Source organism: Zonotrichia albicollis, chromosome 1 (assembly GCF_047830755.1).
Source record: "Zonotrichia albicollis isolate bZonAlb1 chromosome 1, bZonAlb1.hap1, whole genome shotgun sequence".
Taxonomy (NCBI): domain Eukaryota; kingdom Metazoa; phylum Chordata; class Aves; order Passeriformes; family Passerellidae; genus Zonotrichia; species Zonotrichia albicollis.
In genome coordinates, this window is record NC_133819.1 from 68,810,569 (window position 1) to 68,837,416 (window position 26,848).

The 26,848-nt window shown below is 42.2% G+C and overlaps 1 protein-coding gene across 5 annotated transcripts; it reads left to right on the top strand.

The window, feature by feature from the left end:
* The first annotated feature begins 2,977 nt into the window (after nt 1-2,977).
* SSR1 (signal sequence receptor subunit 1) lies at nt 2,978-25,870 on the top strand. Of its 5 annotated transcripts, XM_074544042.1 has the most exons (11): nt 2,978-3,222; nt 5,190-5,302; nt 7,037-7,124; nt 7,256-7,518; nt 7,905-7,981; nt 9,668-9,746; nt 10,511-10,604; nt 11,152-11,166; nt 12,928-12,991; nt 24,729-24,788; nt 25,068-25,870. In XM_074544042.1, exons 1-11 carry the CDS (start codon nt 3,138-3,140, stop codon nt 25,090-25,092), a joined length of 963 nt encoding a protein of 320 aa, XP_074400143.1. In that variant the 5' UTR covers nt 2,978-3,137; the 3' UTR covers nt 25,093-25,870. The 5 variants fall into 5 exon arrangements, with proteins under 5 accessions (XP_074400143.1, XP_074400123.1, XP_074400134.1 ...); XM_074544022.1 differs by having other exon boundaries at nt 24,729-25,870; XM_074544049.1 differs by lacking the exon at nt 11,152-11,166 and having other exon boundaries at nt 2,979-3,222.
* The last annotated feature ends 978 nt before the right edge of the window (nt 25,871-26,848 follow it).

The following is a 26,848-nucleotide window of genomic DNA, read 5'->3' on the forward strand; positions in this document are numbered from 1 at the left end:
GTTACTTCTGATATTTTTTTAGTGTAATTTGGTTCAAAATCAAATGAGTGAAACTGAAAAATGAAAGCCTCAAGACTACATTTACCATTGTCATGATAGCAAGCTGCATATGCCCAAATGACAAATTAAAGTTACCTGAAATATAGAATGTATCTTAACACTACTCTTGTTCATTTTACCTTGTATGCAAATTACTGAATAAACTGTGGGAGAAAAGAGAAAGGATAGAGGGAGTCTGGTTTGGGCCTTGGCATTTTTATTTTCACTGAATGTTTTGATTGTAGGGTTTGGGAAAGCTCTCCCTTTTAAAATTCTTTGCATTGCATTTAACAAAAGGTCTACTGAGATAAATGTATCAGTATCATATTCATTGCCTATCATGCTTTGGGAAACTTTCAATTAAACTAGCAAATATATGACTCAAAACCAGCTATTCTAGAGCAACATGGAATTTTGAGATTTCCATAGCACCTTTGTTTCAGTACTATGCTTTATCCTTGGTCTTTCCAGAGGTATGTTGGCCTACTTCCCAGAGAATCACAGAATATTCTGAGTTGGAAGGGATCCACTGTTGTCCAGAAAAAACTAGACTTGTTACCTGGTGTGGGATCTCAGCACCTCAGGACTGAGGTGCCGAGTCACCGAGACCACCCTTGGGGGGCTCGGGAGTCCTGGAAAGTTGCCAGAAGTGTCTGGTGGCTGGACTTTGATCCTACACGGGAGACGACACCTGTATGAGGATAGGAGGACTTCACCGGGGTGAATGGTGAAGGGATTAGTTAATTAGAGGGTGAGACACAGGGTTTAGGATTTATGTACAGGGGGGTTTAGAGAAGTAAGATGGAGGAATTGGGGCGTGTCCTGTCCTTCTTCTTCTTCTTCTTCTCCTCCATCTTCTTTGATGATGGTGGCACTTTGGGATTGGTCATTACTGAAAGTGCACCGAACAATAAAAATAAAAAGGATTGGGGAAAAATGATAAATATTGTACACGTAACCATGGGTATAAAGATGGGTGACTGTCCGGAGGGCTACAGAGTGTGCTCATGGCTGACTACTGAACAGACCTCTGTCGGGCCGAAAGAAAATCTTTTAGATAAACAATTAATAAACATAAAGACCGAAGGAAGAACTGAAGCCTCTTCTCGTCCTTTGATACACAGGCTGCCCCAAGGCCACTCCAGGCCTTTCCAGGCCCTTCAAACAGCCGAAAACCGGACAACCTGGTGTGCAATAAGCCAATAATTTCACACTCTGGAGAGACATTGATAACTTTTTCCAGAGCTGCACCAGCCTGGCTGCTCAGTGGTATTCCACAAGTCAAGCACACCACCTATCAAAACTTTTCACTATTTATACATTTTAGCAAACAAAGGCATTAATGTTCATTATCTACAAGTTACATATTTCTCTTATTAAGTCATATTTTATCTTTTATTGGTTAATGAGTCTTTCACTTCTCACGCTAATTAATCCACATGCTCAGTCTTTCTCTGCTTAGGAGTCAGAGAGTTTCTCGGGACGGTGGTCTCCATGTGCCAGAATTGCCTTTTATCCACACAGAGGTAATTCAGCACAATTTATTAAGTTTCATCCTTATCTTTAGAGTTCTGCCAAATGTCCTTGTGGCCTGTAAATTCTGCATTCTTAGTGCCCACTATTATTCCTACATCCTTCTTCCCAGGCATTGCCTAGGTGTGAGAACATTGTAGCACGTCAAGGCCTAAACCTCAACAAGGCACTTCTACCAACAAGTAATTTATCTTTTTAATACCCAGACATCACACAGAGCTTGTTTGCTGGCTGCTGTTTGACAGCTTACATCCTCAAATCCCACCTTTCCCAATGCCACAAGGACTGTCAAACCCCTGGCACTGCGCAGGACCCCAGACCGCCTGATGCACCGGGAGCGCTGTCCAAAGGCTCGGTGCCGCCGGCCCTTCCCAGGGGTGGGACACCACGCCCCAGCTGTTATAAATGAGAAACTTGACTAGGCCAATATTCAAGCAGCAATCAATTTATTAATTAATATGGTAAAATATGAGCAATACAGCGCTGGGTACAGTGGTGGAGGTTTTCCCTCCAACTGCACACCAATGGTTGAGGCTTACAGGTATTTATAGGGGTACTCATCAGCTTTCTCAGCAGTTTCTATTCCTAATTTTTACTCACCAGCAGTTTCTATTCCCAATATTTACGTCACAATTCTATACACTATTGTGATTTAGTTTTTCTCAGGATGTATCCCAGAAAGGAGTACCCCCAGATGGTCCGCAGGTGGTCCGGTTTCTGAAAGAAGGAAGAAGCATCCCAGCTGGTGAAGTCCAGTTCTCCGGATGTGGGTCCACCTTTTAATTGCAAGGACTATAAATCTCATAACAGTGATGTCCAGCTTCCCTTGGTCGAAACTATTAATCCTTGAGTTGATGCTCATCTCCCTTTCTCAAGCTGCTTTTCACTGTTTTGTTAAGGCGTGAGATAAGAATGTTTCCTTTTTATATTTTTTAAAGCTGTAGTTTCAAGAATACAAGCAATATTCTAAAACTATACTTCAAAAGGCTATTATTGCAAAACTCTTTAAGACTTACTACAAGCAGAAAGTTCCTGTCAAACAGCAACATCCTTAACGCTTTAATTCAAATGTTCCTAAATCAACTTAAGACTTATAAAGGTTAACTGTGAACAAAAGATAGGTTCAAAGGCCTTCTTCCATGCTTTACTTTCCTCAGTGATTATTAGAATTCGTCTTTATGACTGTCCCATGGTCGGTTTCCACACATACCGCAATCACAAATACACACGTTGCCTGTATGTACCCGATACGAAACACAGCTTTGTATTTCACAGAGCGCTGTCCGGAGGCTCCCGGGAGCCGCCGGCGCTGCCCGGGAGGGCAGGAAGCACCGCCCCCGCCCCGCGCTCACGTGGCCGCCGCGCCTCCTGCCCGGCCGAGCCACGTCCGCGGAGGCGGAGCGGGGCGGGCGCGGCCCCGGATGGAGCAGCGGGGGGAGGCGGCTACAGCTGCCGCTCCAGCCCCAGCGCCCGCCGCCGCCGCCATTTAGACATCCCGCCGCGGCAGCCAGCACCAGGACAGGGTGCGCGGGAGGGCTCGGGTCGCCGCCGTCCTCATCGTCGCCATGAGCCGCCTGTCGCAGCTGCTGCTGCTCGCCCTGCTCGTCTTCCCCGCCGCGCTGCTGCTCGGGGGCGCCCGCGGCGGCCCAGGTGAGGGCGGCCGTCACTGCCGGGGAGCGGGGCCGGTGGGTGTGTGCGGGTGTGTGGGGGATCTCCGCGGCGCCGCGGGGAGGGGGTGCCGCTCCGGCCGGGCCTGCGGGAGCTCCGCCGAGAGGCGGCGGCGGCTCCGCTCATTCATCGCCCCGGCCGCCCGCGCACGTGGCGGCTGCCGGGGCTGCGGTGCCCGCGGGGCCCGGGCCCGTCCGAGGCGCCGGGCGGGGGCAAGGCCGCGCTCCGGCCCCTCCGGCGCTGCCACCCGCGGGGTCGGGCAGGGCCCCGCCGGCACCGGCCTCGGCCCGGTCGTGACAGCGGCCCGGGAGAGCCGGAGAGCCCGTCCGGAGGCGGCGGCAGCGGGTTTGTCCTTCTCCCCGCTCGCCCGCGGGGCTGGTTCCACATTCCCCAGCAGATGCGCTGGCTGCCACCCTGCCTTCCCACCTCGTCTGCCGCCACCCCCCGAGTGTCCTTGGCGACACCGAGGAGCGCTAATCTCTGTTTACGCTGTGGCGTTATCTGATTCACGATCTGGAAATCGCCTCCCTACTACTGAGTTTGGGAAGGCTTTTCGCCCAGCTCCTGCAGTGGGCTGCGGCTCACACCCTGTGCGAGTCCTTTCCCAGAGCTCTCCCGCTATTGCCACATCATCAGCCCCTCTGACATCCACCGTGAGGGGTCTGAGGGTGTGCTGGGCAGCAGATGGCAAAGGGTGCCTACAGCCTATCTGTACGCTGTTCATTTTTAATTTAAAATCCTCCACCTTTATTTGTAAGAATTTTTGTAGAAATTAATTTTTTTCCACACTTACTCGTTTAAAACATGAAATAAAATCACTATAGTTAAGGCTTGGGTTAAGTGTTGCACGTGGTCGAGCAAAAGTCTTTTGAGTGTGCTTTCTAAAGACACTTGAGAGGAGAGGTTGGGTCTGCTCTCTCTAGCACTGACTGGCACTTCTTAAATCCTTGGATATACTTGTCCTGCTCAAGGATTCCTGTTTCCCGTGAAAATTTTAAAGTATTTCTTTTAAATTTTGTATTTATAGTAGCTAGGTCTTTTTTCAGACCTATGTAAATCAGTCATCCATTCATTTCTACTCTTTCATATTCAGAAAACACTACATTTGTTTAAACAAAACCCAAACCTGCCATTTTGTGCACGTGTTTTAGATGTCAGACTTGCTTGCATGTGCTCTGAACTGCAAACAGACAGAACTTTGTCCCGTGGCCAGTATTTTTATGAATCATATTTGCCCAGTGTTTGAATGTATGAGGCTTGGCTCCACGGAAGCAAAGAGGCAGTGGACTATCAGATTGCACTTGTCTTGGAGCCATGCTCCAGGTCACGTTTCTTTTCTGACTGCTGCTGTGGCTCTGTTGGATAGATGGCTACGCGTGATGTTGAGGAGATTGTAGTAAAAAAGACATTCTTTAAGTTTCAAAACTTGGATGAAAATAAGTACCCAAAAAAACCCAACAAAGTAACTTTTTAGGTACGTTTCAAAGTGTTTTGTTAACAGTGTGCTAATAACTTGTTAACTTGCCAGTCTTAGAAAAAACAGTAGTTACAAATTAATTTCCTGTCAATAGGAATGCCTTATGTTCACTTCTGTAATTGTAACATTGAATTATTTTCACATATTTAACGTAACTTGGTTGCCTTCTGCAAATTTAGGCATTGCTGTGCGAATGCTGAAGGTTTTGTCATCCAGCTGTAAATTTTTGGTTTTGAACTTATGGTGGATAAATTAGTAAATGAGAAAGTTCTTAGCAAAGGAATAAGGCTGAAAGATCAACACAGGCATCATTTGAATAGGAGTATTTTGCAACTGAGGCTTCAACACACTGTATTGGGCAGGTTTTTAAGAAGTTCCTCAAACATTAGTTTGAGAGTTGTACTTAATGTCAGTTTTTTGTTGATTAACTAGACCTTTAAAAGACTATTATATTTGCATTTTGTTTTGGCAGGTTTATTGGTTGCAGCTCAAGATGCTACAGAAGATGAGGAAGCTGTGGAAGATACTATAGTTGAAGATGAGGATGATGAAGCTGAAGTTGAAGAAGATGAGCCAACAGACTTGGTAATTTTAGATGAATGTTACTTCAAAAGTATGAATTAGACCAGAAATGCTTGAAACTGGATAAATTAAATAATTGAATTTACTTACATTGCTTTTTTCAGGGGGCTATTTCCATGTATCTGATTAAGTTTGTGTTCAGTTTGAAGTGTCAGAAGGATTTATCTTTTTTTTCTGAATCACCAGCTGAAACGCCACATGAGGACAACCTGATTTCTGACTATCAAAACTGTAGGCCACAAAAAAAAAAAAAACCAAAAAAAACCAAAAAAACAACAAAAAAAAAAAAAAAAAACCAACAAAAAAACCCAAACAAAAAAACCAAACCACCAAGTGAGAGAACCACATTCTCATAGGAGCCCTCTGTAGTCCTTTTCTATCTGAAGCTGCACCTTAGTAAAGTGAGAAGAATGTTGAGGGATAGAACTACTTCATTCTGACTTTTTTGATAATGCTTTCTAAGGGTGACAGAGTTCTTAGTTTAGCCCAGAATGAATTCTAAAACCCTTGTTAAAAAAAATACAGCTTAGTTTACAACAGAAACTCAAAAAATTACCCAGAAAATCAAAAACAGAAAAGTGAAATGTTTTACAGAGTTTTGTGATCTGCTTATAGCAGTGGCATGTTAGGCTTGCTAGGCCATGTGCTTAAAGTGGTACAAAATTTTTTCAAATCTCTGATGGACATTAGTAGGAGAAAACATGCATAACAAAAATGAAGATTTTGTAAAGTGTTACTTGATTCTATGAGATTTTACTGCTGTTATTAAGTTGGTGAGCTTATGGTTGACCAACTTTGCTAAGTTGTAGAAGGTATACTATGTCAACATTGACAGAATATTATTAAATAAACTTTTGGATGTAATTTCCTTTTAATTATTTTTGGCTCAGGTACAAAACATGGTGCTTTTTTGGCAATTTCTTTTTTTTGTCACTCAAATAAAAGGGTTTTTCATTATGTCTTGGAATCAAGATGCAACATGCTCAGCTCTGGTTCCCTAGTTCATAGTATGTATATGACTGATCCAGTAGGATTTCCACTGCTTCAGGAGGTTGTTTAAGCACTGAAATCAAATGATCCAACTGAGTTCTCAGCACTTAGCTGAGACTGTTCAATACTGGGTCAGCCTTGTTTTCATTTGGTGGGGATGCTGATGATCCCCAAATGGAAAATAAGCTCTTAATGCTTGCATCTGTCAAAAAGTGATTCATCACAAGGTGAGCTTGAACGAGTCCATGGACTTACATAGTTCTAATAGCCTAATCATTTCCAGGCATACATAACATTTAACTAATTAAAGCTGAATAGAAAACTGCCATAAACCCTCCCTGTAGTGAAAATGACTAGTTTGATTTATGGCTGTCTTTACTTTGAAATGCTTGTTTTCTAACTGGAAATAGCTTAGATGTGAACACTTAACGTTTAGATTCTATTCTTTTCCTTCCACCCCCAAACAGAAGCATTACTGATGATTTTTGATTCCAAACCCTTCAATAGAGCTAAATATGTTCAGATTAGTCACTGTGTCAAATATAACAAGTAGAAAGATAAATGCTGAAAGGAGTGCTCAGCAAATCTAGAGGGAGAGCAGACTATGGTGCTAATCCTGCAAGAGCAGGATTTGGTACAAGTACTTGCCACTGTTACTTGCTTTGACACATGGGATTCTCATGAACCAAGCATGGTTTTTGCTTCACTGTTCATTATAGGATTTTTCAAATAAGTCTCTTGTCTTAGACAGAAGAAAAAGAGGAAGAAGACTTGTCAGGAGAACCTAAAGCCTCACCCAGTGCTGATACAACCATCTTATTTGTGAAAGGCGAAGGTAAGAGTCCTCTGCTAATCCACCATTCTCTTTACTGTTGCTCAGACTGTTCTAGATACTCTCTGTTTAGAATTGGCTGTGTGTTGTGCATGAGATTTCTCATGGTTGAATTTTTTTTTGGTGTGTTTCAGACTTTCCAGCGAACAACATCGTAAAATTTCTGGTGGGCTTCACCAATAAGGGTACAGAAGATTTCATTGTCGAGTCTCTCGATGCTTCTTTCCGGTACCCTCAAGACTACCAGTTTTACATCCAGAACTTCACAGCTCTCTCTCTGAACACAGTAGTTCCACCACAGAGACAAGCCACATTTGAGTACTCCTTCATCCCTGCTGAGCCTATGGGTGGTCGTCCTTTCGGGCTGGTTATCAATCTCAACTACAGAGATGCCAGTGTAAGCCTGATACTCCAATTTATTTGAATCTTTCTAGTTCATCTGGAGGTGTCAGGAGGGAACTACTTAGTCAAGTACCTCTCCAGAGAGTGAATGCCTCTGTAGTATTTAAGCAAATCAGTGGGTACATAAGCACAGCAAGTGATTCCTACATGCACCTAAAGTTGTATCAGCAGTGGAAGCTGGGGTGTCTTAAAACTGTAGAGGACAACAGAACATTTGTGCTTTTATGTGTTGAGTGAAACTAGCATAACTTGCAACCTTAAGAAAGTCTTGTGCAGGAGTTGCTGCTTTCCAGATTTTCTCTGAGAACATGAAAAAAGGTAAACATTTGTGTATGTGTTGAAGAAATCAATTTAAAATGTCATGTGCAAACTTTGTTCTAGGGCAACGTTTTTCAAGATGCTGTCTTCAATCAAACTGTTACCATTATTGAAAAAGAAGATGGGCTGGATGGAGAAACGTAAGGAGACTGGAGATCCTGGTTTAGTTGGTGCACTGGTAGAACAGGTTATTGATGGTGCCATTGAAAATAGTTCTTATAGTGTCATTTTATTGAGTGTTAGGTCTGCTGTGTTTTGTGTATGATGTAGCAGCATTTGACAGACTGAAAATACAAATTTTTCCCAAAATTAAGATCTCTATTATTAGTGGGAATCTTCAGGGCTGGTACTGTGTCAGTGAGAAGTTGACAGATGTGCTTTAGCTCAGAGGGCTTAAGCCTGGTGTTTTTCAGCTGCATAGCAATTCAAAGCTGTTAAACTTCTGTTATGCTACTGTGCTTTTTCCTAAGAGTTAAAAATGCAGAGAGTCCATAGTATCAGGCTGTGGGTCCTGCTCTCAGGACTGGAATAACTTTCTTCTGGAACACTGCAGTATAATCTAAGTTTACATAAACTAAAAAATGTATTTGGAGTACCAGATAGCACAGCAAAGAATGACTGAGTTCCTCTAAACCCTGTCTGTAGTAGGTATCTTCCAGGAGTGATTTTTTTTAGACTTGGGTAGATCTGACACACCAAATCTTCCAAGGCTATGCTGTGCTAAAATGCTATTAAATATTGTAGCACTGGAATGGAATTTTAAGTGAAGCTGTGAGTTAGAAAAGTTCATCTTCAGAAATACTTGTAGACAATGCTGAATATGTGAACTTTCCTGCCACAGATAGAAATTGCCTGTTGAGCAAGCTTTCTTTTAGAAAAGGTCATCCAAAATAAATCTCTGTTGCATTAATTTGTATTTCTCAAGTACAATGGTATAAGTGAAAGAACAGTTGGTCTCATGAAAATGTGTGATGCTCTGAAAAAGGAGCTCTCCAAACAATTCAGATACTAGAATCAGTTTGTGTGAATGTCCTGTGAACAGATAAATTGCCCTATAACAGGTATTGAAATTAAGTATCTTCTTTAGTTTAACTCCATAATTTCCTTTATCGTAAATGAGAGTTCACATGTTCAGCTTGGAATAAGTTCTTTACCTGTAAATTCCTTAATCCTCAAACCAGTTTTAGCTATAACTTAGGTTTACCTCTTGCTGAGTGTCAACAGATACTTCAGATAAAATTCTTGAAAACAAACCAGAATGCACAGATTAAGAAAATTGATTTTGTAGGTAGAATTTTAACTGTGGAACAGTTAAGATAAGAGAGCAAGATAAGCAAAGTCTTTCAAAGCTCTGTTGCAAATTAATAGTGTCCTAGTAGTACTTGCTTTGCAATAGCATGCTAAAAGCATATAAGACACTTCTAAGGGTTTTATAAGTGATTAAAGCTGTCACAGACCGAAATAGTGCCTGTGACCCAATATCTTCACACTTTATGATCGTGTGAAAGAATTCTTGAAATTAGTAAATTTTGGTATTTATTATAACATTTTCTTAATTTATACAGCATTTTTCAAACATTCTGTTGTTCAGAATTATACTTACAATTACAGTTTCTAAAATCCAAATCAGAATAATTGCATTATAGTTGTTAGAATGTTAGTTTGATTCCTTGGGTATTTTCCCCTCTTATCCCCCTACAGAAGTTCTTGAGAAAGTTTCGGTGGATGTGCAGCCAAAGTTAGGCTTAATTTCTATGCCTCTTCATAAGCTGTCTTCAAAACTTGACATTTTTAGTTAATGCATTGTTTCTTAAACTTTTTTAAAGGATCTTCATGTACATGTTCCTTGCTGGACTTGGTCTGCTGGTCATAGTTGGCCTACATCAGTTGCTAGAGTCTAGGAAGGTGGGTAGCATGTTTGTCTGTGTACTTGTTAATACAAAACCTTTCTGATGTGAAAAGAAAGCAGTTCAGTGGTTGCTTCTGGCATATGATGGTAAAGGTGCAAGATTTATTTTTAGAACACTAGAGATTATTGGGGAAACTAGAGTGTTCTTAAAAAATGTTCCTAATGAAAGATACTTTGGTTGCTGAGCCTGGTGCCCTTTGGATCTGCCCTTTGGCTCCACACTGAAGTGGTGGAATTGGAATACCTTGTAATCACTGGGTGTATGTGTCTACTGATCCAATACTTACTTTCCCCATGCTCTCTACTTCTGCCTATTAGTCTAATCCAGGTCAAACTTCAGGGGAAAACAGCTGAAGTCCTTTATTTAGTTCTTAGCAAAGCTTTGCCATAATATTGATTATTTTGCAAGGTCAGATCACGTATGACGATATTGTGCTAATCTGAGAAAGCAAAATAAAACTTGCTATCACGAAGTTTGACTGATCATCAACAAAAGGTGTAATGAATTTGCCCAGGTGTGCATGAAGTCTTGGTGCCTTTATGTGGAATAAATGTTGTAAGGTGTTAGAAGTGGTAATACAAAGCTTAGGGGAATAAATTGCTAATGGGAAAGACAGCTCTGTGTATTGACTAGCCTTAAGTTTGTACCTTAGTGAAATAATTGTAATTCACTAAATATCGCTTTGTTAGTAATTTCTAATACTTGTGCTATCCAAGTATTACTTAAAAGAAAAATCTTTCTTATTTCTTGAATTTTCAGAGGAAAAGACCGGTACAGAAAGTAGAGATGGGAACATCAAATCAGAACGATGTTGATATGAGCTGGATTCCCCAAGAAACTTTAAATCAAATAAGTAAGTAGTCTGCCTTTCATGGACGAGACCATAACAAACTTAACTTTACTATTAAATTGTAAGTAAGTAAGTAGCTGATACCAATTTCTTAGAACAGCATGTATTTTCTAGGGAATAACAAATTGTCTTAAGGATGAGATTATTGCTTTAGCAGCCCATTCCTTGTAGAACAAACTTTATTGGTTGATAAGATAATGACTACTGGTGACTTTTATGATTTGTTCTGTAGAGTATTTTTCAACAGTGTAAGATCTCTACCCAAAACCTGGATTGCAAAGATGGTTTAAATAGGAGAAAGTAGATGTCATCTCAGAGTTTCTGTAAGTTGTTTGGAAGTTTACCTATAGACCAAAGTCTTAAATAAGCATTAGAAGTGTGTTTTAACTAAAGCCACATACCTACTTGTTATTGATGTTCTTCACAAGTCCAAAAGTTCTACTTAATACCTGAAATACCAACACTAAACCCAATATCTGATTTCTTTAGACTATGGATATTTTCTAACTTCTCTTACTCTTTCTTCTCTTTTGCTTTCCCATGGCTTCAGTGCAAAGTAGAAGAGGTGAGGCAGACTCTTTGTGAGCTGAAAAGTGCTTAGTGTGTTGTCCATGTAATAATTAGGCATGGATAGAAGTACAACTTCCTGCATGCTGTGACTGGTGATGTAGCATGAGCAGTGAAAGATGCAGAACAGATGCACGCAATGGCATACATTTTATATACTTCTAAATTTGTTTTCATGTATTTTGTGGAGATATTTCTGGTTATATTGTAGGAACATAGTTTCAGTAGAATATTGGTGAAGTATTGTCTTCTCTCACAGTTCCCAGAATCCTTTTTCTAAAAGGCAGATGTTTATCTTGCCTTCCCTGCTCACCTCGGTGTATCAGGCTGATAAACTCCTGCCATCAGCAGCAATCACTGCTGTGAGGTGGGAAAGCCTCAGTGAAGTGCGTCTTACATGAGATGCAGAGTTCAAAAACCCTTTGCAGGAGCTACCCTTACTAGGTAGGGACTGCTTTTTTGATCAAATAAGCATATTCTGAGCTTCATTTGGTGCAGAAGGGCTAGGGGCCTTAGCTGTGGTATGAAGTTGTGCCAGGAGTTAATGACTTTGGGCTTTTTAAATTCCTTTACCCTTTTTAAAAGTACTTGCACCACATAGGTTTAAAGACTAGTGCTTTAATTGTGAAGATGAAAGCTTTCTTGTACACTTTCTTCTGTTAGACACTAGAATAGTATAAAACACAGACACAGGAATTTGGAAAGCCTCCCTCTAGCAAGAAAAACTGAAGGTCTAAATACTATTTTTTGCTAAAGAGCACGCTGACTTAAAAAGGTTCAAATTCTGGTCATGTTTGGGCCCCACCACCATCCTTTTCTTCAGCCAAATAAATATTCATATCCGAACACTTGAAGTTTAGGAAAAAATGAATGGTTAAGTTGTTCTCAATTGTGGTTTTCTCAGCTCCAGGTTAGTTTCAGTTAGAACTCTACACTAGAGTTCTTTAAAATAATGACCTTCAAGATCTCAGATATTCTTGACTTTTTTTATTATTGACACTTCATACTGTACTGATTGGCCTGTAAGGGCATGATGGCTGCTCCTTAGTTAGTGTTTGCACAAACTCTAACCAGGGAGGCTATTGGAGATTGTTCTGTTTGAGAAAATTAGTCACCACTTAGCAATCACTTCAGCATTTCATGTAGAGTATTGAAGGTTATTGAAAGTATTCTCTGCAGTAATCATAGAACCATAGAATGGTTTGGTTGGGAAGGGGCCTTAAAGGTCATCCAGTCAAATGTGAATGCTTCCTGGAAAAGTGCAGTTTTCCACAACAGTTTTCTTCTGCTGTTAGTTGTCTGAATGTGGAAATAGTACATGCAAGACACAGCTGTCTGAAGAAGAGTCAATCTCACATTCTTCAGCCATGTAAACTCAAGGCAGTGGCCATCAAAATAATTCATTTAACTTTCTAAAAGTGTAATTACGGAACATGAAAATTTTCTAAGCAGCAAAGCCTGGAGTTTCACATAGGGATGACAAGGTTTCTTTTTGGTTAGGGTTTTTTTGCATTTTAGTAACTGACAAATAAGACAAACCTTACCCTGTTGTTGCATGTTAGAGTATTTTTTTGTTACCTTCTATTTATGGTGCTGGTAGTTAAAAAGCTTTAACAAGTTGTTTGAACTGGCTTCTCTGTGACGATGCATTGCACTAGAAGGGCAGCTTGTCTTGTGTTTGGGAGGAGAAAAATACATGCTCATGTAACAATTGCAATTGATGCAACTCTTTTTTCTTTCTTTTTCTTTTTTAATCTAGATAAAGCTTCACCAAGGAGGTTGCCCTACAAGAGGGCACAGAAGAGACCAGTGGGCTCTGATGAGTAATGTTAAATAGTGCAACAGTTGAACCTTTACTAATTCTGCCTGTTTGGTTTTTTTGGATTGGAGTAGTGCAGAGAACCCATACCACCATAAGGAAAATACTGCTAAACATTTGGACTGAACAGATTAACTGAATGGTGTTAATATTACTGAAAATGCACTTCTCTTTTAATTTTGTTTTTTAAATTGTTGGGGGTCGGGGGAGGTAGCCATTAAGAGTTGTGCCTGCGTGTGTAAGCGGTTGGTCTTAACAGAAACGTGTTACCTGAAATGTGCCTTTAGAGTTCTTTGTAATGCTGGCTTGCCATCTGTACATTGTCATTGAAGGATTTCTCTCCTCTCCCTAATCTGAATGTCTGGTGACTTTAATCTGTCTTGATTGTATCATACCTGTATCAGAACCTGAATGCAATTGTTCTTACTCAGCTATTCTTTACAAGGTGCGCGCACTGAAGTTCGTGTGTCCTGTCTCAGTGACCAGGCACTGATCATCTCAACTTCTGCATTAGTCTTCATTCTAAAGGCACAATTGGGTATAGCTGCTTGTAGTGGTAGATGTTTTGCTGCTGTTTTGATCTGGGCATGCAGTGACCTAAAAATCTGAATTTAGCTGCATAGATGTTAGGAAGACTCTTGCACAGCAGCAGAACTTGTGAAGCATGGAATTTGTGTGCTGAATTGGTATTACTACATAAATTTCTTTTTTATACCCAATTTGTTAAATGGTTAGTTATTGAATTGTGCCAGCATCTTAGGTATTCAGATTATAGTGATAGTTCTGCAATGTTTACTCAAGAAACTGTTGAATAAGCCAGAACAACTTTTCAGTGAGTTCTTGGTTCTCTCTCTTAAGAACTAGAATGTCATATGTATCAAAAGGCCAATTTATTTTTTTTAAAGCTTTACAAGGATTTGCTGTACACACTTGAAACTGAATTTGAAAAACAGTTGGATTCAAATAATTATTTTTATTGGCAAGCTATTTAATTCACCATTTACAGTTTTTAAATTTGAGACATCTTTACACTGGTCAGTACATTGGTCTGAGGTTTTTTCACCTACTGTTTCTTAACTAGTAACACAGATGTGTTTTCATCACTAGCTGCCTGTTGGTTCAGTAGTCAAGCAGAAAAGCTGTGTGCAAAATCAAAGCAAGATTTCCTTTTGTGGCTTACATGATTACCAGGTACTGAGGTATTGATCCACATCCACTGTGTCCAGGAATTGACTGATAGGGAAAAGAGCCAGTTTGCAGAACATCACTTTGCTTGGGCAAGGCTTGGACTGTTTGCATCTCCGCTGCCTCTCTTCCTATGTCTGAATGTTATCTGAAGGCTTGTTGAGTTCAGGAAGAGGCATAGATTTGAGGCCTCTGTTGTCTTCTTTTCCTCCCTTTTCTCATCCCCACCTGTGAAAATGCCCTTTTAGTTCCACACTTGGTCTTCAGGGACTGAACTTCTGAGCCAGTGAATGCTGAGTGATCCTTCCAAATCCCCTGTGTGTTTGAAGCAGCTAGGCTCTGAATCTACCTGTGCTGGTACTATTTTGTTACACACCTTGCCAGAATGAACTGTGTTATTGACTCATACTGCTATGGAGAAGATGCTTTGTTCAACTTCATGAAAATACAGCTAGTCCGGGCAAAATATTCTTTGCAGTTAAGGTTGCTTAAATTGTCATTCAGATCATTTAGGAAACAGTTGAATGCTGCCCTCATAAGGAGTATCTCCACTCAAATTGTGTGGAACAGCTTTATTTGACTTTATTGATATAATCTGACTGGTTCTGTGGTAGATTTGCAGGCTTGTATTCCAGCTTGCATTGATTCAACAGTGTTTATGGATTAAATGCTTCCTGTGCTAAAGCCTCATAGTGATTGCAGCACCTGATGCACTGAACTTGGAGGTTCCCTCTCTTGGATTGTCTCTGACCTGGCATCAAGAGGGGCTTTTTTCACCTTCTTGTAATAGGTCATCTTGAACTGTATATTCTAATTCTTCCTGAGATTTAAAGGTACTCTTTGAGGGGGTGGTGATGATACAGTGGTATGCCAGAAAAAAAGACAAAGGATCAGAACAGATGATGTTAATTTGTAATGTCCTAGTTTTATTCCTACAAGTAAGAAGTATTTGAAGGCTGAGCTCTCGTCTCTGTAGTCAGTGGCTGACTTCCAAATGCTTAAGCATGAAAGAAGCGAGAAGGCAGCTTGCACTGGAACCAGCAGTGGGAAAGTCCAGGTGTACCAAGGCTGTTTTTCTCATGGTACAACTTGGCATTCACTGTAGATGGTTCATAGTGACTTTCTTAGCCAGAAGCAGTTCATAAGAGCAGGGCCCAGTAGATCCCTGCTGCTCATGATGAATGTCATAACATTTTTTTAATTACTTGTTTCTCATGAATTTGCTGTAGTTGAAATTTAGCAGTAACATTCCAGCATGCAGTGTGGTAACTGAACTTTGGCATCTCTAGTATTATTTCTAGTGAAAAAGCCAGTCTATTGCACTCAGCTTTCTTAAATTGGGGACGTAGAGTTGTTGCTTTATCCTATTGGTTATAAACTTCTTATTTTGGTACTTGAATTTTATACTCTATTTTTAAACAGGGATAGCTTAGCATCACAGGTATGTTGCTGGATATAATTATTATTCTCAGCTGAGTAGGGTGTAGTTTTGCTACTTAAAGATGAGACAGCAGCAATTTTGCCTTTCTATGCCACCCATTTCCATTTGGCAGCACAAGCGTCTGTATAATCCAGCATTGTTACCAGTTCTCAGCCAGCTTGCTACACTGCCACACAGCTGCTCCTGGAGGGTGCTGGGAACAGTGACAACTGTGAAAGAAGCTGTGGGCTAGGGTTTCTGTATTTGTAAAAGATCCTAAAATGGTTTTAGAGAGCAGATGAACTATGGGCTTAGAGTGAAGGACCTCTGTGAATTCCTTTCTCACAGCTCCTTAACTTACTCAAAAAATTGTGAAGACCTAACAATTCTACGCTTGGGGTAGGAAAAGCAGCTTTAGAGTTCACATCTACAGAGGCAGCAAAGCATTAATTCAGGCTACCCTTGAACTGCATGTGACACCTGTAGCCCTCTGTTTGCTGTCTGCTTTCTGGCAGCAGTTCATTTTTTCCCCAGTATCCTTCAGTCAGAGAAAGAAGAGTGGCTGCTCTCAAGGATTGAAGTTCATTCTCCATGTACAAAATTATTAAGGTGTAGGCTGTGGAGCTGGATGGAACAGAGTGGAGGTGGCAGTGCTTCTGCTTGTGCTAAAACATTTATTCTGAATGTCTTCCTTAGCTTGGGTAAGGTGTAATCAAAAGTATCATTTACTGGTTATTCCTGGAATGCATGGTGCTAAACAAAATGTTGCAGGTGAGAGCTCTGAATCCATTCAAATGCTGAAGTGGGCTGGTTGTGCTGTTTCTCAGTGTTCTTGATGTACTGAGCAGTAGAGAGTCTGTTCTCTTTTCTTCTCCAAAGGAAGGACAGTACCTACCTCATAGGAGTGACATAAGGGCTGTTTCAAGAGTGTTTTGAAGTTATTTGGCACTTGCACAATACACTTCCATGGAGATAGTGAGACACAGCACTAGTGTAAATGGTTGGCAGCTGTACCCATAGATCCATACTGTACTAATTTAATCCCCTCACTGACCAGATTTTAGCAGCTTTACACTTTGACCATTTCTAAAATACGCAGAGGAGTTGCAGTTAACATACAGAGGAGAGCAAAGCCAGAAAGATTTCTTAGTTTCTGCAAACATGTATAGGTGGGCTAAGTAACATTGTTCTGATATTTTTCCATTTATCTCCAAATTTTCCCAGGGATTTTTTCTAATCAGTTGATACAGATGATTGTTTATGTAGCTACAATCAACAGTCAACTTAAGAATGACTGATTGTTTTGGATGATTAAGTTCAGGTGATGTACTGCAACTGAAGTGTTAAATTATCATTTAATTTCTTACCTGCTGACTTGCATTTATAAGTGAGATCAGATCTCTTGAAAACAGCTGCAGGTTTTTTGTAAAGTATACTTGATTTTTTTTTCCTTAGCATTGTGTAGCTTTTTTTTTTTTTAATAAAGCATGAGTATGGCACCAAAAAAAGGCCTTTTCCTTGATAAGCAATCGGTAGTAGGAAATATGCAAAGTGTGAAAACATGCCATTCTTAAAAATCTGCCTTTCTACCTGTGTAATTGGAATGGAAATAATATTGAGCAAGTTTCTGTGATGTTTTGGACAATGGACTAATAACTAAGATTAGAATTCTCTTAAGGGAGGGCCCTGGGGAAATGTTCAGTAAATTCCTGAATTCTGATGGTTTAAAAGTGAGCCATAGTGCCCTACATTTCTAGAAGGAATAACCTCATGTTAAACCATAGGCAGCATAAAAAGGATCTGTTAAGATGCTTAAAGGTTGCTGAAGCACAAGGACAAATCCTTCCTGTTTTTATGTGCATGCTGTTGTGTGACCAAGCAAATGCTCACATTCCATGCAGTTACTCTGAAAATAGCAGTTCCAGCAGGTGTTCTGCATCCAAACAGAAGACAGTAAGGCTTGTTGGGGAAAAAAGCCAACAAAAAACAAGACAAGGTTTAAGAATAAAGAATGCTGGGACCCCTGTATTTGTGAGCTATATCTGTGGGTAAAAGAGGGAAAAACTAGAAGCAGATATGTTGATGTATTTTTAGGTCCTGGAACACATAAAAATTACTAGAATTTGAAGCCTGCCTCATCTTTCACTGAAAAGATCACGATAGATAGATTGCAATAGCTGGCTCAGAAAGAACAGATACCAAGACCAAGATGAGGTCTTAAATATCTGTCTGGCTGTCTTTTCTGTCCCCTTGTGTAAATAGTCTTGGCTATAAATCTGTGTTAACCACGATGCAGCAAAATTGCAGCATTACAACATTGCAGTCCCTTAGCTGGTAAGGCAAAGCTGAATTTTAACCGGCCTTTCCTCATCATTATCAATCTGTTCAGCCTGCATGGAAATCACACCTGTTTTCCCTGTGCCACCTAAGTTCACATAATGAATCTGTCACTTGAGAGCTCTCTATCACACAGCAAAGAGAACACTTGGAGTTGATGCACTTGGTCTCACAATGGTCTGAGCAGATTTTCAAGAGGACTCCACAGTCAATGTTCTAGTAAAGGAGGTTCAGTCCTGCCCTGCTGGGCCTGGATGGAGCTACACCTTGTATTTTCCATACAGATGAGCCTGTAGTGGTGGAGCATTAACCCTGGAGGTAAAATACAGTACTAGGTTCACTAGATGGAAATTATTACAGCCAGCAATTCCCAGATCTGCCAGCTGAGGGATCTCCCAAGCCGGTGACAGCTGCTGCTCATAGCAGACAAGCACAAAGAGAGCTTTAGCCCCTTCTGAAAGAGCAGGATCTAAATGGAGCAGTCACAGCAACTGTGTCTGGCCTTTCTAAATCATTCCATGCTTTATCTTGGCCACTGAAGTAAGTTTGGGCACTGCACTTTTTTGCGCTGTTCAGAAAATAACAGACAAATGTGAAGCTTGAACTCAGATAAGCTGTAAATGCTGGTGTTGTATTTACTTCCAAAAAAATTCAGGGCTGTGGCCACCTACAGGGTCAGCTGAAGGTTTGCAGAGGTGGAACTTATAGTGACACACTGCCTCTGCCACCTGGTGTTTGGCCCCACAGCCAGTTTTTCTTAGAAGTTAAATGAAATTGGATCTTTTAGCCCCATGTGTACCTTGACCACATGCAGACACAGAGAGGTTCCCATTCAGCTTTTCCATGCAGGCTGAATCAAAGAGTCAGACTGTTCAGAACACTGAAGGAACTCCCCTGGCAGAGCCTGGATCCACAGCCCTGCAGAAGCAAGCAGGGGACAGGACCTTGCCCTAAGAGGGGATTTGATCCAGTATCAGCTGGCAAGTTTTCCACCCATAAGTTTTCAAGAGTAAAAGAAAGAAGGAACACCCCGTTTTCTTTTAGAGGAGTCCACAGAGCAAGGAGGGCAGTTAAAATGCCCTGTTGCAGGTTTCCATTGGAAAGGAAAAGCTGGAATTTAAATGGCATCTGATGACTGTTGAGCACAGTATGGCAAACATAGCTACCAAAATAACAGGTCATATTTAGAAGCAAGTTCAAATACCCTAAAACATTTTATTTGGAAGTATGTCATATTTTCCTCAGAGCCTGTATTTAAGGCTCAGTTAATGCTTGGTTGTTTGTAATAGTGGTTCATTCATAGAGCATGGAATTACTTCTCACAGCTGGAAATGACATTTTGCCCAACTAATCCTAACTTGTTGCTGCTATAAAGCCAATTGGAAACCAGGAAGCACATCCTGCTGTTAGGCACCACAACAAAGAAAAAAACTGAAGAAATATTTTAGAAATACACTGCTCAGGGACCATCTCCTTTCCACCACCTTTTTGCCTGGCAGATTGCAGTTCTGCAGCATTCCATTACCACCACTCCAGCTAAAGGTACACCAAGGGTGAAATACAAGGCACCAGTCATAGTCATGCAGCCAGAACAATCACTTTGTGCTCATGCAGAGCAAGACATTCCCTCAAGGTCCTCCTGAGGCTGAACTCCTGCTCCCATCTCGCTGGGTGTCATTTACTGTTCCTTTAGCGAGCTGCAGCACCCCTTGTGGTTACTCCTTTCCTTTCACTGGCAGTCCCCAGGGACCATCACCCTGTCATTCCCATTCTGCCGAATTTATGGAATTGAATGGAGCCAGATGTCACTGATGCAGTGCAGTGGGAATAAGTGCAGGCCACCAAGGACCTGCTGACATAGTGCAAAGCATCCCTCAGCTGCAGTTCAGTAAAACACTGCCTGAAGGAACTGGTGGAGAAGCTGCTATCACTATTTTTCAAATTAAGTACCTTAATTTTTAAGCAGGTGTTCTGCAGCTGCTAAAGAGAATCTTAAGGTTCAGAAAAAGTTAAAAATTGTCAAAGATGTGCATTCATAAAAAGTAATAACCAAATGTATTAAAGGCAGCATATGGCTCTGCATCCTGTTCCAAAATAGATTACCACAGGGTGCCCAGGTTGCTCACTTGTCCAGATCCCTCCCTTTCCATCACTTACAGCCCCAGCTCATGTTCTGGTGAGTCTGGGTCTTGAGTAGCTGTGCTAGGCACCCTCTGTGGTTTAAACTCCAAGATGCTGCCAGAGTGATATAGACACAAGATCAAAGGTCAGGCTCACTGTGTTGTGGTGCAGACTTACACTGACTGCTGTGTGAATGCAGACAGGTTGATACTTTGATTTTCTCTGACTGTGGAATATTGTGGACCTGGTGCACATAGCCTTGGAGCCGGTAAAGCGTCCGTGATACAGGCATCTTGACGGCAGCAGATTAAATGGTGTTAAATGTCCTGCCACCAAAAAGGGACTTTTCTGGCAAAGTGTGCAAATCTGGGAGTGCTGGATCCCATTCGGCAGCAGTGCATGCAGCAGGACATGGGAGGTGCATGTGCTGCCCCCTCCCCAGCTGCTGCCCAGGAGCCCCATGCATCGAGCAGGGCTGGGCTTTGGTATAACTAAACAGCAATGACAAAGGTTACAGTCTCTGTTTACAGCCAGGTTTTGCCCTTCCCAAGCACAGGTCATACAGTAAAGCTTGAGTTGCAAAAACTTGGGAGGAATATTGGTCAAAGCAAGCCTGCATCTCACAGCTAGCACTGCCATCACCCCAAATAAAGTAGAAATACTTATTTTGGGTGCAGATTGCTTGGAAGTCAGGTGCTGCTCATTGCAAACAACAAACCTAGGCTGTCATTCTCTGCAGGATCAGGTAACAGGAGATGGGAGGAAAGGCCAACACACCAATTGCTTTTGTTACCCAAGTACAGCTCCATGTCTGAGGGCAGGGGCCCATGGACCTGTGTGCACACGTTCACAGGAGTGTTTATTTCTGCCATTCCTCCTACCCCAGTGCTCGGGGCAGGCCCTGTCCTGGAGCCACCGACCCCTCTGGCTGACATTCTGTCCCAACCTTGGCACATTTTCACGAGCAGCAGGGCTGTGCTCCGTGTGTGGTTACAGCTAAAAATGACTGACAGAAAGTCAGCCCGTAGCGGCGCTGGCCTCCTCTACAGTAACCTCTGCCTCCGAGATTGTGAAAACAGATCAGCCCTTTGGTGATGAAAAGCCTTTTCTCCAGCAGATTTCTCTTATTTACAGCCTCCCATTAACTGATGTTCGTAAACTGCTTCACAACCCTCTGCTGAAAGGCTCTAGAGAAGTTCAAGTGCTTTCACAACAGCGTATTCCAAACACCATCGCCCAGAGTTTCCTCATACACTCCTGGCAGTTTTCCCTGCCAAACAAGAGACAGATCTGGCACAGGAGAAATAAACAAGCACAGCAAAGGAGAAAGCTATTTTCAGTTCCTACTAGTTGGGAGGATTGCTACAACATTTTCTACTGCATTACGCAGTGAGGTTGGGTGAGTCAGAGAAGTCTTCCCATTTTACTACTGTTTAATATATGAAAAACTCCTGCTTCCTTTTTGTGAGGATTTTTTTTTTAGCATTCTGAGAGGGATCTTGAAAAATGAAAGTAGGCAATACTAGAATTTTTGAAAAGCCTGAAGAATGCTTCTCAACTCCATTTAGTTTCACTTCTTCAGGCTGATTTCAGACACATCTTGAAATGAAGGCATCAGAGCCCCTTACCTGGCCACACTCTGGAGGTTTACATCTCCCCAGAGAGCTCAGTCAAGCCCATTAACACTGGCACATGTGTGCAGGTTACACATCACTTACCCGGGGTGACACTTGCACACAACAGCAAGGTAGATGCTCCTGTGTCTTTTGGGATCCATTCTGTGCAGTGACAGCACAGAAGGCAGCAGTCTGTGTCTTCACTGCTGCCTTTGAGCAGGCCAGCTGCCTCCCCACCCTTTTTCTCCCAGGTACTAATTGACTCCTTTTTTAAAAAAAAGATACTTCTGGAAAAACGGCCTCATAAACATCTTTTTACAATACAGAACTTGATGTTGCTCACAAACAACTCTCCCCTTGCCCACAGCCCAACTCTCATCCCTCCCCTTGTTTTAAATAGGCCTCCCTGCCCAGGTGAAGCCACTGATGAGGCCTGGCAGCCCACAGGGATGGTGCTCTTGCAGCTGGTGACAAATCCTAAAAACACCAAATAATTCTGTGCCAGAGCACTCCTCCCTGTGCTATTCTCCCCCTGCCCCTTCCCTTCCCCTCCTGTCCTCTGATATTTCCTGAGAAATACATGCAGACCACTGGACAAGTGAGTCCCTAACTTGTCACAGGGCCAAGGACACACACCATCTGTGTGTGACACCTATTCATCCTGTGGGAGAAACACCTTGGGCTTACTTGGCATAAATCATCCTTTCAGGACTGGTGAGAAAAGTTTTAATCACCTAAAAATGCATTCCCTGAAACTGCATTGCAAAAACACAACCCTCAGCTGAGGGGACAAGGAAGGACACCATGGAGGCTGTGTTGAGAAAGGCCAAGAGGTCTGAATTTGCTGAGTGCAAGACCCTGCACCTTCAGGAGATGCTTTAGGCTCTGGCAGGGGCTCCATGAACAAGCCACTATTCCTGTTAATGTTTTTACTTCAAAACCAGAGGAAGAGACTGACCATACATACTCTCAGCAGAGCTGTTAGCTCAGAAACCCCAGCTGTGCTCTACCTCCTGTCATTTTAGGGTTGTTTCCAGTTTTTCTAACCCTGTGATCCAGCGTGGCACTAATTGCCCAAGACTAGGGAAATCCTCTGATCCGCCAGCAAATCTGCAGGTACTGGCATCACCAGTTTCCAGACAGGGACAACAGTTTGCTCCTGGATGTTGGTTTCCCCCATTCCCTGAGTGTGCACATGAGGACATGGGCAAGGAGGGCAGCTCCAGTGTGGGGCTGGTGGCCAAAGCCAAGAACTCCAGAGCACAGCCAGGACTCCAGGGATCGCTGTAGTGACTGGGGAGAGCATACACAGCCAGGTGACCCATCACGTCCCCAGCTCAGACACCAGCCAAGCTAGGGTGCAGATGTGTATGCAGATCAAGCCATCCCACTAGCAGGTTAGACCTTTCCTTGTACACACTCTTCCCCCTTCCCAACCTCACACCATTTTTCATGGAACATTCAGCTCTTCCCTGACATGGAGGAGGTTTTCAAAATCTAAGTAAATTCCTTTATTTCCAAGCAGATTGGAGCCCAAATCCCAGTATCTCTCTCATGGCTCCTTTGGCTGTTGCAGAGTGGATGCAGCCTCTCCCCTGCACAGTAATTACTGCCAAGGAAGGGGATGAAAGGGGGAAAGTACTTTAGTGCTGCTCCTGCTCCGCTGCAGGGCTCAGCTGACCCACGACACCCAAAGATGATGTGCCTTGTACAGATTTAACTCACTTCCCTTCCTGATGCTACTCCAGTACTCAGGTTTTGGGAAGTCCTGGCATGGCCCCTTTTCCCACAGTCCCGCAGTTAAGAGATGTTCCAATTGAACAATCCCATTTCTCCACCCTTTTCTTTTTTTGCTTTGCCAGAGTGGGTAATGAAAAACGGTGCCTTTTTGATGTACAGAAAGTGCTGGTTATTCTGTGCTGGAGTCTTGAGTCTCCCTTTGATGTAATCCTGAACTTCAGGGTTTCCATAAGTGACATTTTCAATCCCATCATAACTACAGAAATGCTGAAAGAAAATGGCATGTATGATTCCCCAAACTGGAGATTTGTGAAAAAGGAAAGATTTCAAATTAACTTTTGCCCCTTGCTGCCTTTGCTAGTTGAATTGTGACTCATTTTGTTTGAGAAAGGGTTTTTCCAACAGAACAGGCCAAAACACTGTTAAGTGTCAACAGCAAATCACTTCTCATTGCACTCACTTTCTGAAGATCTTCGTGTAGGTGTACAGCCCTCCCATCTCACAAATGCTGGCTGCTTTGAGACAGCTGCATAATGAAAAGCAAGTAACTTTATTCCTTTCTCTTTACTTGTTTGCATTTCAGTAGCAGAAAACAAAAAAAAAAAAGAAAAGATGCTCCAACCAGGCTTCACGTTCTGTTTTGGGGCAGTTTTCACCCAATTCTGCTATCTCCTGCCCGTCCCCACAGCTTCACTCTCCACACTGCAAGAAAAAACCCACCTTCCTGGTGCCCCTTGCCAAGGCATCCCTGTGGTGGCAGAAGACTTAGGTCATCCCCAAGCTTTAATGCTCTGGGCCAGCACGTGGCCTCCACACCTGAAGCACAGCAGTGCCTCAAAGAGGGGCTGTGCCACTCTCCCCCTCCATGTCAGGAATTAAGTCCAGCTTCACTCTTGCCAGGGTGGGAAGAAAAGCTTTAGGGAATGAGGTGAGGAAGCAGCAAGTTGGAGGAGGCACATGGAGATACCTCCCCACCTCTGCTAACCTGGTGTTTCAGGCCAGCTGCAGCTATCCCTGCCATGGGTGCTGGTGTGGGAAGGAGTGGAGGCAGGAAGAGGGAAAGGGAAATGCCAGCAAGGAGCACAGTTCAGCTGGTCTGCAGGGTATTACCCTGTCCAAGACAGGAAGAGCAGGAGAATTCCCAACTCGGCAATAGTCACTGTCAAACTGAGGTAGAAGGAGAAAAGGGCTGCAATTATACTCTTCCATGGCCAAAAACCAAGAACCAAGTGCTTTCTAAGTCATCTGTTTTGTAAGTTATTAGTCACCAGCACTTCCTAGCCACATAAACTCATCCCATTTGATTTTACACCTCCTGACAGGTCCCCGGGCCACTTGGACGCGAGCTTCCCATCAGTCTCACGAGAGGAGAGGCGATTCAGGTCAGTGGGTGGGAGAGGGAAAATTATTATTCTGAGGGGAGATTTCCACCTTCAGAAATGATGTTTCCACCCAATGAGCTCACCCAGAGAGCTTTCAGAGCTCCACTTCATCAGATATCCTTGGTTTGGGGCTGAGCTGGCTGAATGCGGGTGAGGGACGAAGGTCCTCAGCATTCTGACCTCCATGGGGAAGGTGCAGGAGGTCTGAGGGAGGAAAGCAGCAGCAGCTCAGCCCCCCAGTCTGTCTCTCATTCTGAACCTGGTTCACTTCTCTGCCAGAAAGCACCACCACAGCAGGACTTAGGAAGATGTGGATGCTTTGCTTCACTGCAATTCCCTGGCCTTGAGAGCTGGATGCACAACTCAGATGATTCTTTGGCTCACTGTCCTGTGAAATGGGGTTTTTTTATAGGAAAGCACATAAAATGCAGCTAAGGCAGCTCTGACAAGCTAAACCAAAGGATTTGTCTCTGTTAATGACACATGCATATGGCTTTTGAATGCATCCTGAAGAATTTGCGGCCATAAACATTTATGCAAGAAGGAAACTGTGGTAGCAGAAACCTACCTAATTTATAAAATAGTGACTGGTACACTACATGCTGAGAGGATGCTCACCTATGTGACCATGGGGCTACCATTAATTGAAAAAGAATCCTGACCCTGCCCATGCAGGAAAATCAGCATTTTCTGCTGTCTTCAGTCGCTGCGTTGAGGAACTGCACCGGGAGACAAGCAGCATTTCAAAGGGGCCTGGCTACCAGAAAACAGTGCTCAAAATGAACACGAGTTTTCAGAGTGCTGCAATCATCTCCAGCCCAAATTCAGATCAACCCAAGGAAGAGAAACAGTGATCCATTGGCACAGACAAACTCCGGCTGGCACGTCGTCCTCCAGCAGAGCTAAGGCAGAGAACATCACCACAAACCCACAAGAAGCGCCACGCCCATTCAATAACCTATAATTTTTAAATATAACATTTTATTGCTTAGATGGTTTGATACAGAACAAGTTTTACTTTTTATTTTGAATTTGGAAGTACTGTACAACTGAAAAAAAGAGGAATAAAAGTACCAAAACTATGTGTGATTCTCTGTTCATGTGGCATAAACCAGTCTTGTACACAATTCGTAGCAGCAGTTTAAGTTCCCTTTAGAAAAATATGAATTCTACACATTTATTACTGTTTCCTGCATGGGATGAAATCACTAGGATTAAACTTCCTTCGTGGAGAGAGAAGAGAGAGAAAGGAGACACACAGAGAGGAAAGAGAGGATGAATCATTCTGAAAATGGAATCAGACTGTCACATAGCCCACTAAAGTTATTTCACAACAGCCTCAAACAAGGTTCTCTCTTTTTTTTTCTTTTTCCTTTATTTTTTTTGCGCTTTCACAGTCAAGTGCTTAATGTAGTGATTGAATTATCTCCATGTTAAGTCCATTGCAACTCAGGCAAAAGAATTTTAGAAGATTTTTTTTTTGTTTTCTTTTTGTTTTGTTTTTGTTTTTTTTTGTTTTTTGTAAAAGCCCTGAGAGAGGAAAAAAATAAAAAGATTCAAACGAAAATCGTATAGAGACAAATTAGCTGAACATGCAAACTAAAGCCTAAGATTCACCCATAGTTTAAACACATTATAAATTTCACAGTTTAATATTGGGGGAGGAAGGGAAACAAAAAAAACCCCAACAACAGCAACAGTTCTCAGTCAAACTCAACTAGTAAAAATGTCAATAAAATGTGGCAAGACCTTATACTCTACTAGGATATAGATAAAGGCTAAATAAAGCTTTAAATCAATAGTGATTATTGCTAGCAGATGTCCCGGCAGGCTGCTGGGAATTAATTACTTGCTACATTGTTCTGCAGCATATAGTTTAGTAATGGCTTCTCCCCCACAGTATTGCGCAGTTTAGTGTGGAGAGCTGCAAAAAAAAAAAAACCCAAAACAAAACAACAAAACAACAACCCCAAAATAAACAAACAAAAAAATTACAAAAACAAAAAATTACCCAAAATAATAATAATAATTATTATTATAATTATAATAGCAATAACAAT

What these genes read in the sequence shown, in the direction of transcription:
- SSR1 (XM_074544022.1), top strand. Translation starts at nt 3,138, where the DNA reads ATGAGCCGCCTGTCGCAGCTGCTGCTGCTCGCCCTGCTCGTCTTCCCC. An exon ending in CTTATTTGTGAAAGGCGAAG is followed by an intron (nt 7,125 to 7,255) that starts GTAAGAGTCCTC and finishes GGTGTGTTTCAG; the next exon opens with ACTTTCCAGCGAACAACATC. An exon ending in GATGGGCTGGATGGAGAAAC is followed by an intron (nt 7,982 to 9,667) that starts GTAAGGAGACTG and finishes ACTTTTTTAAAG; the next exon opens with GATCTTCATGTACATGTTCC.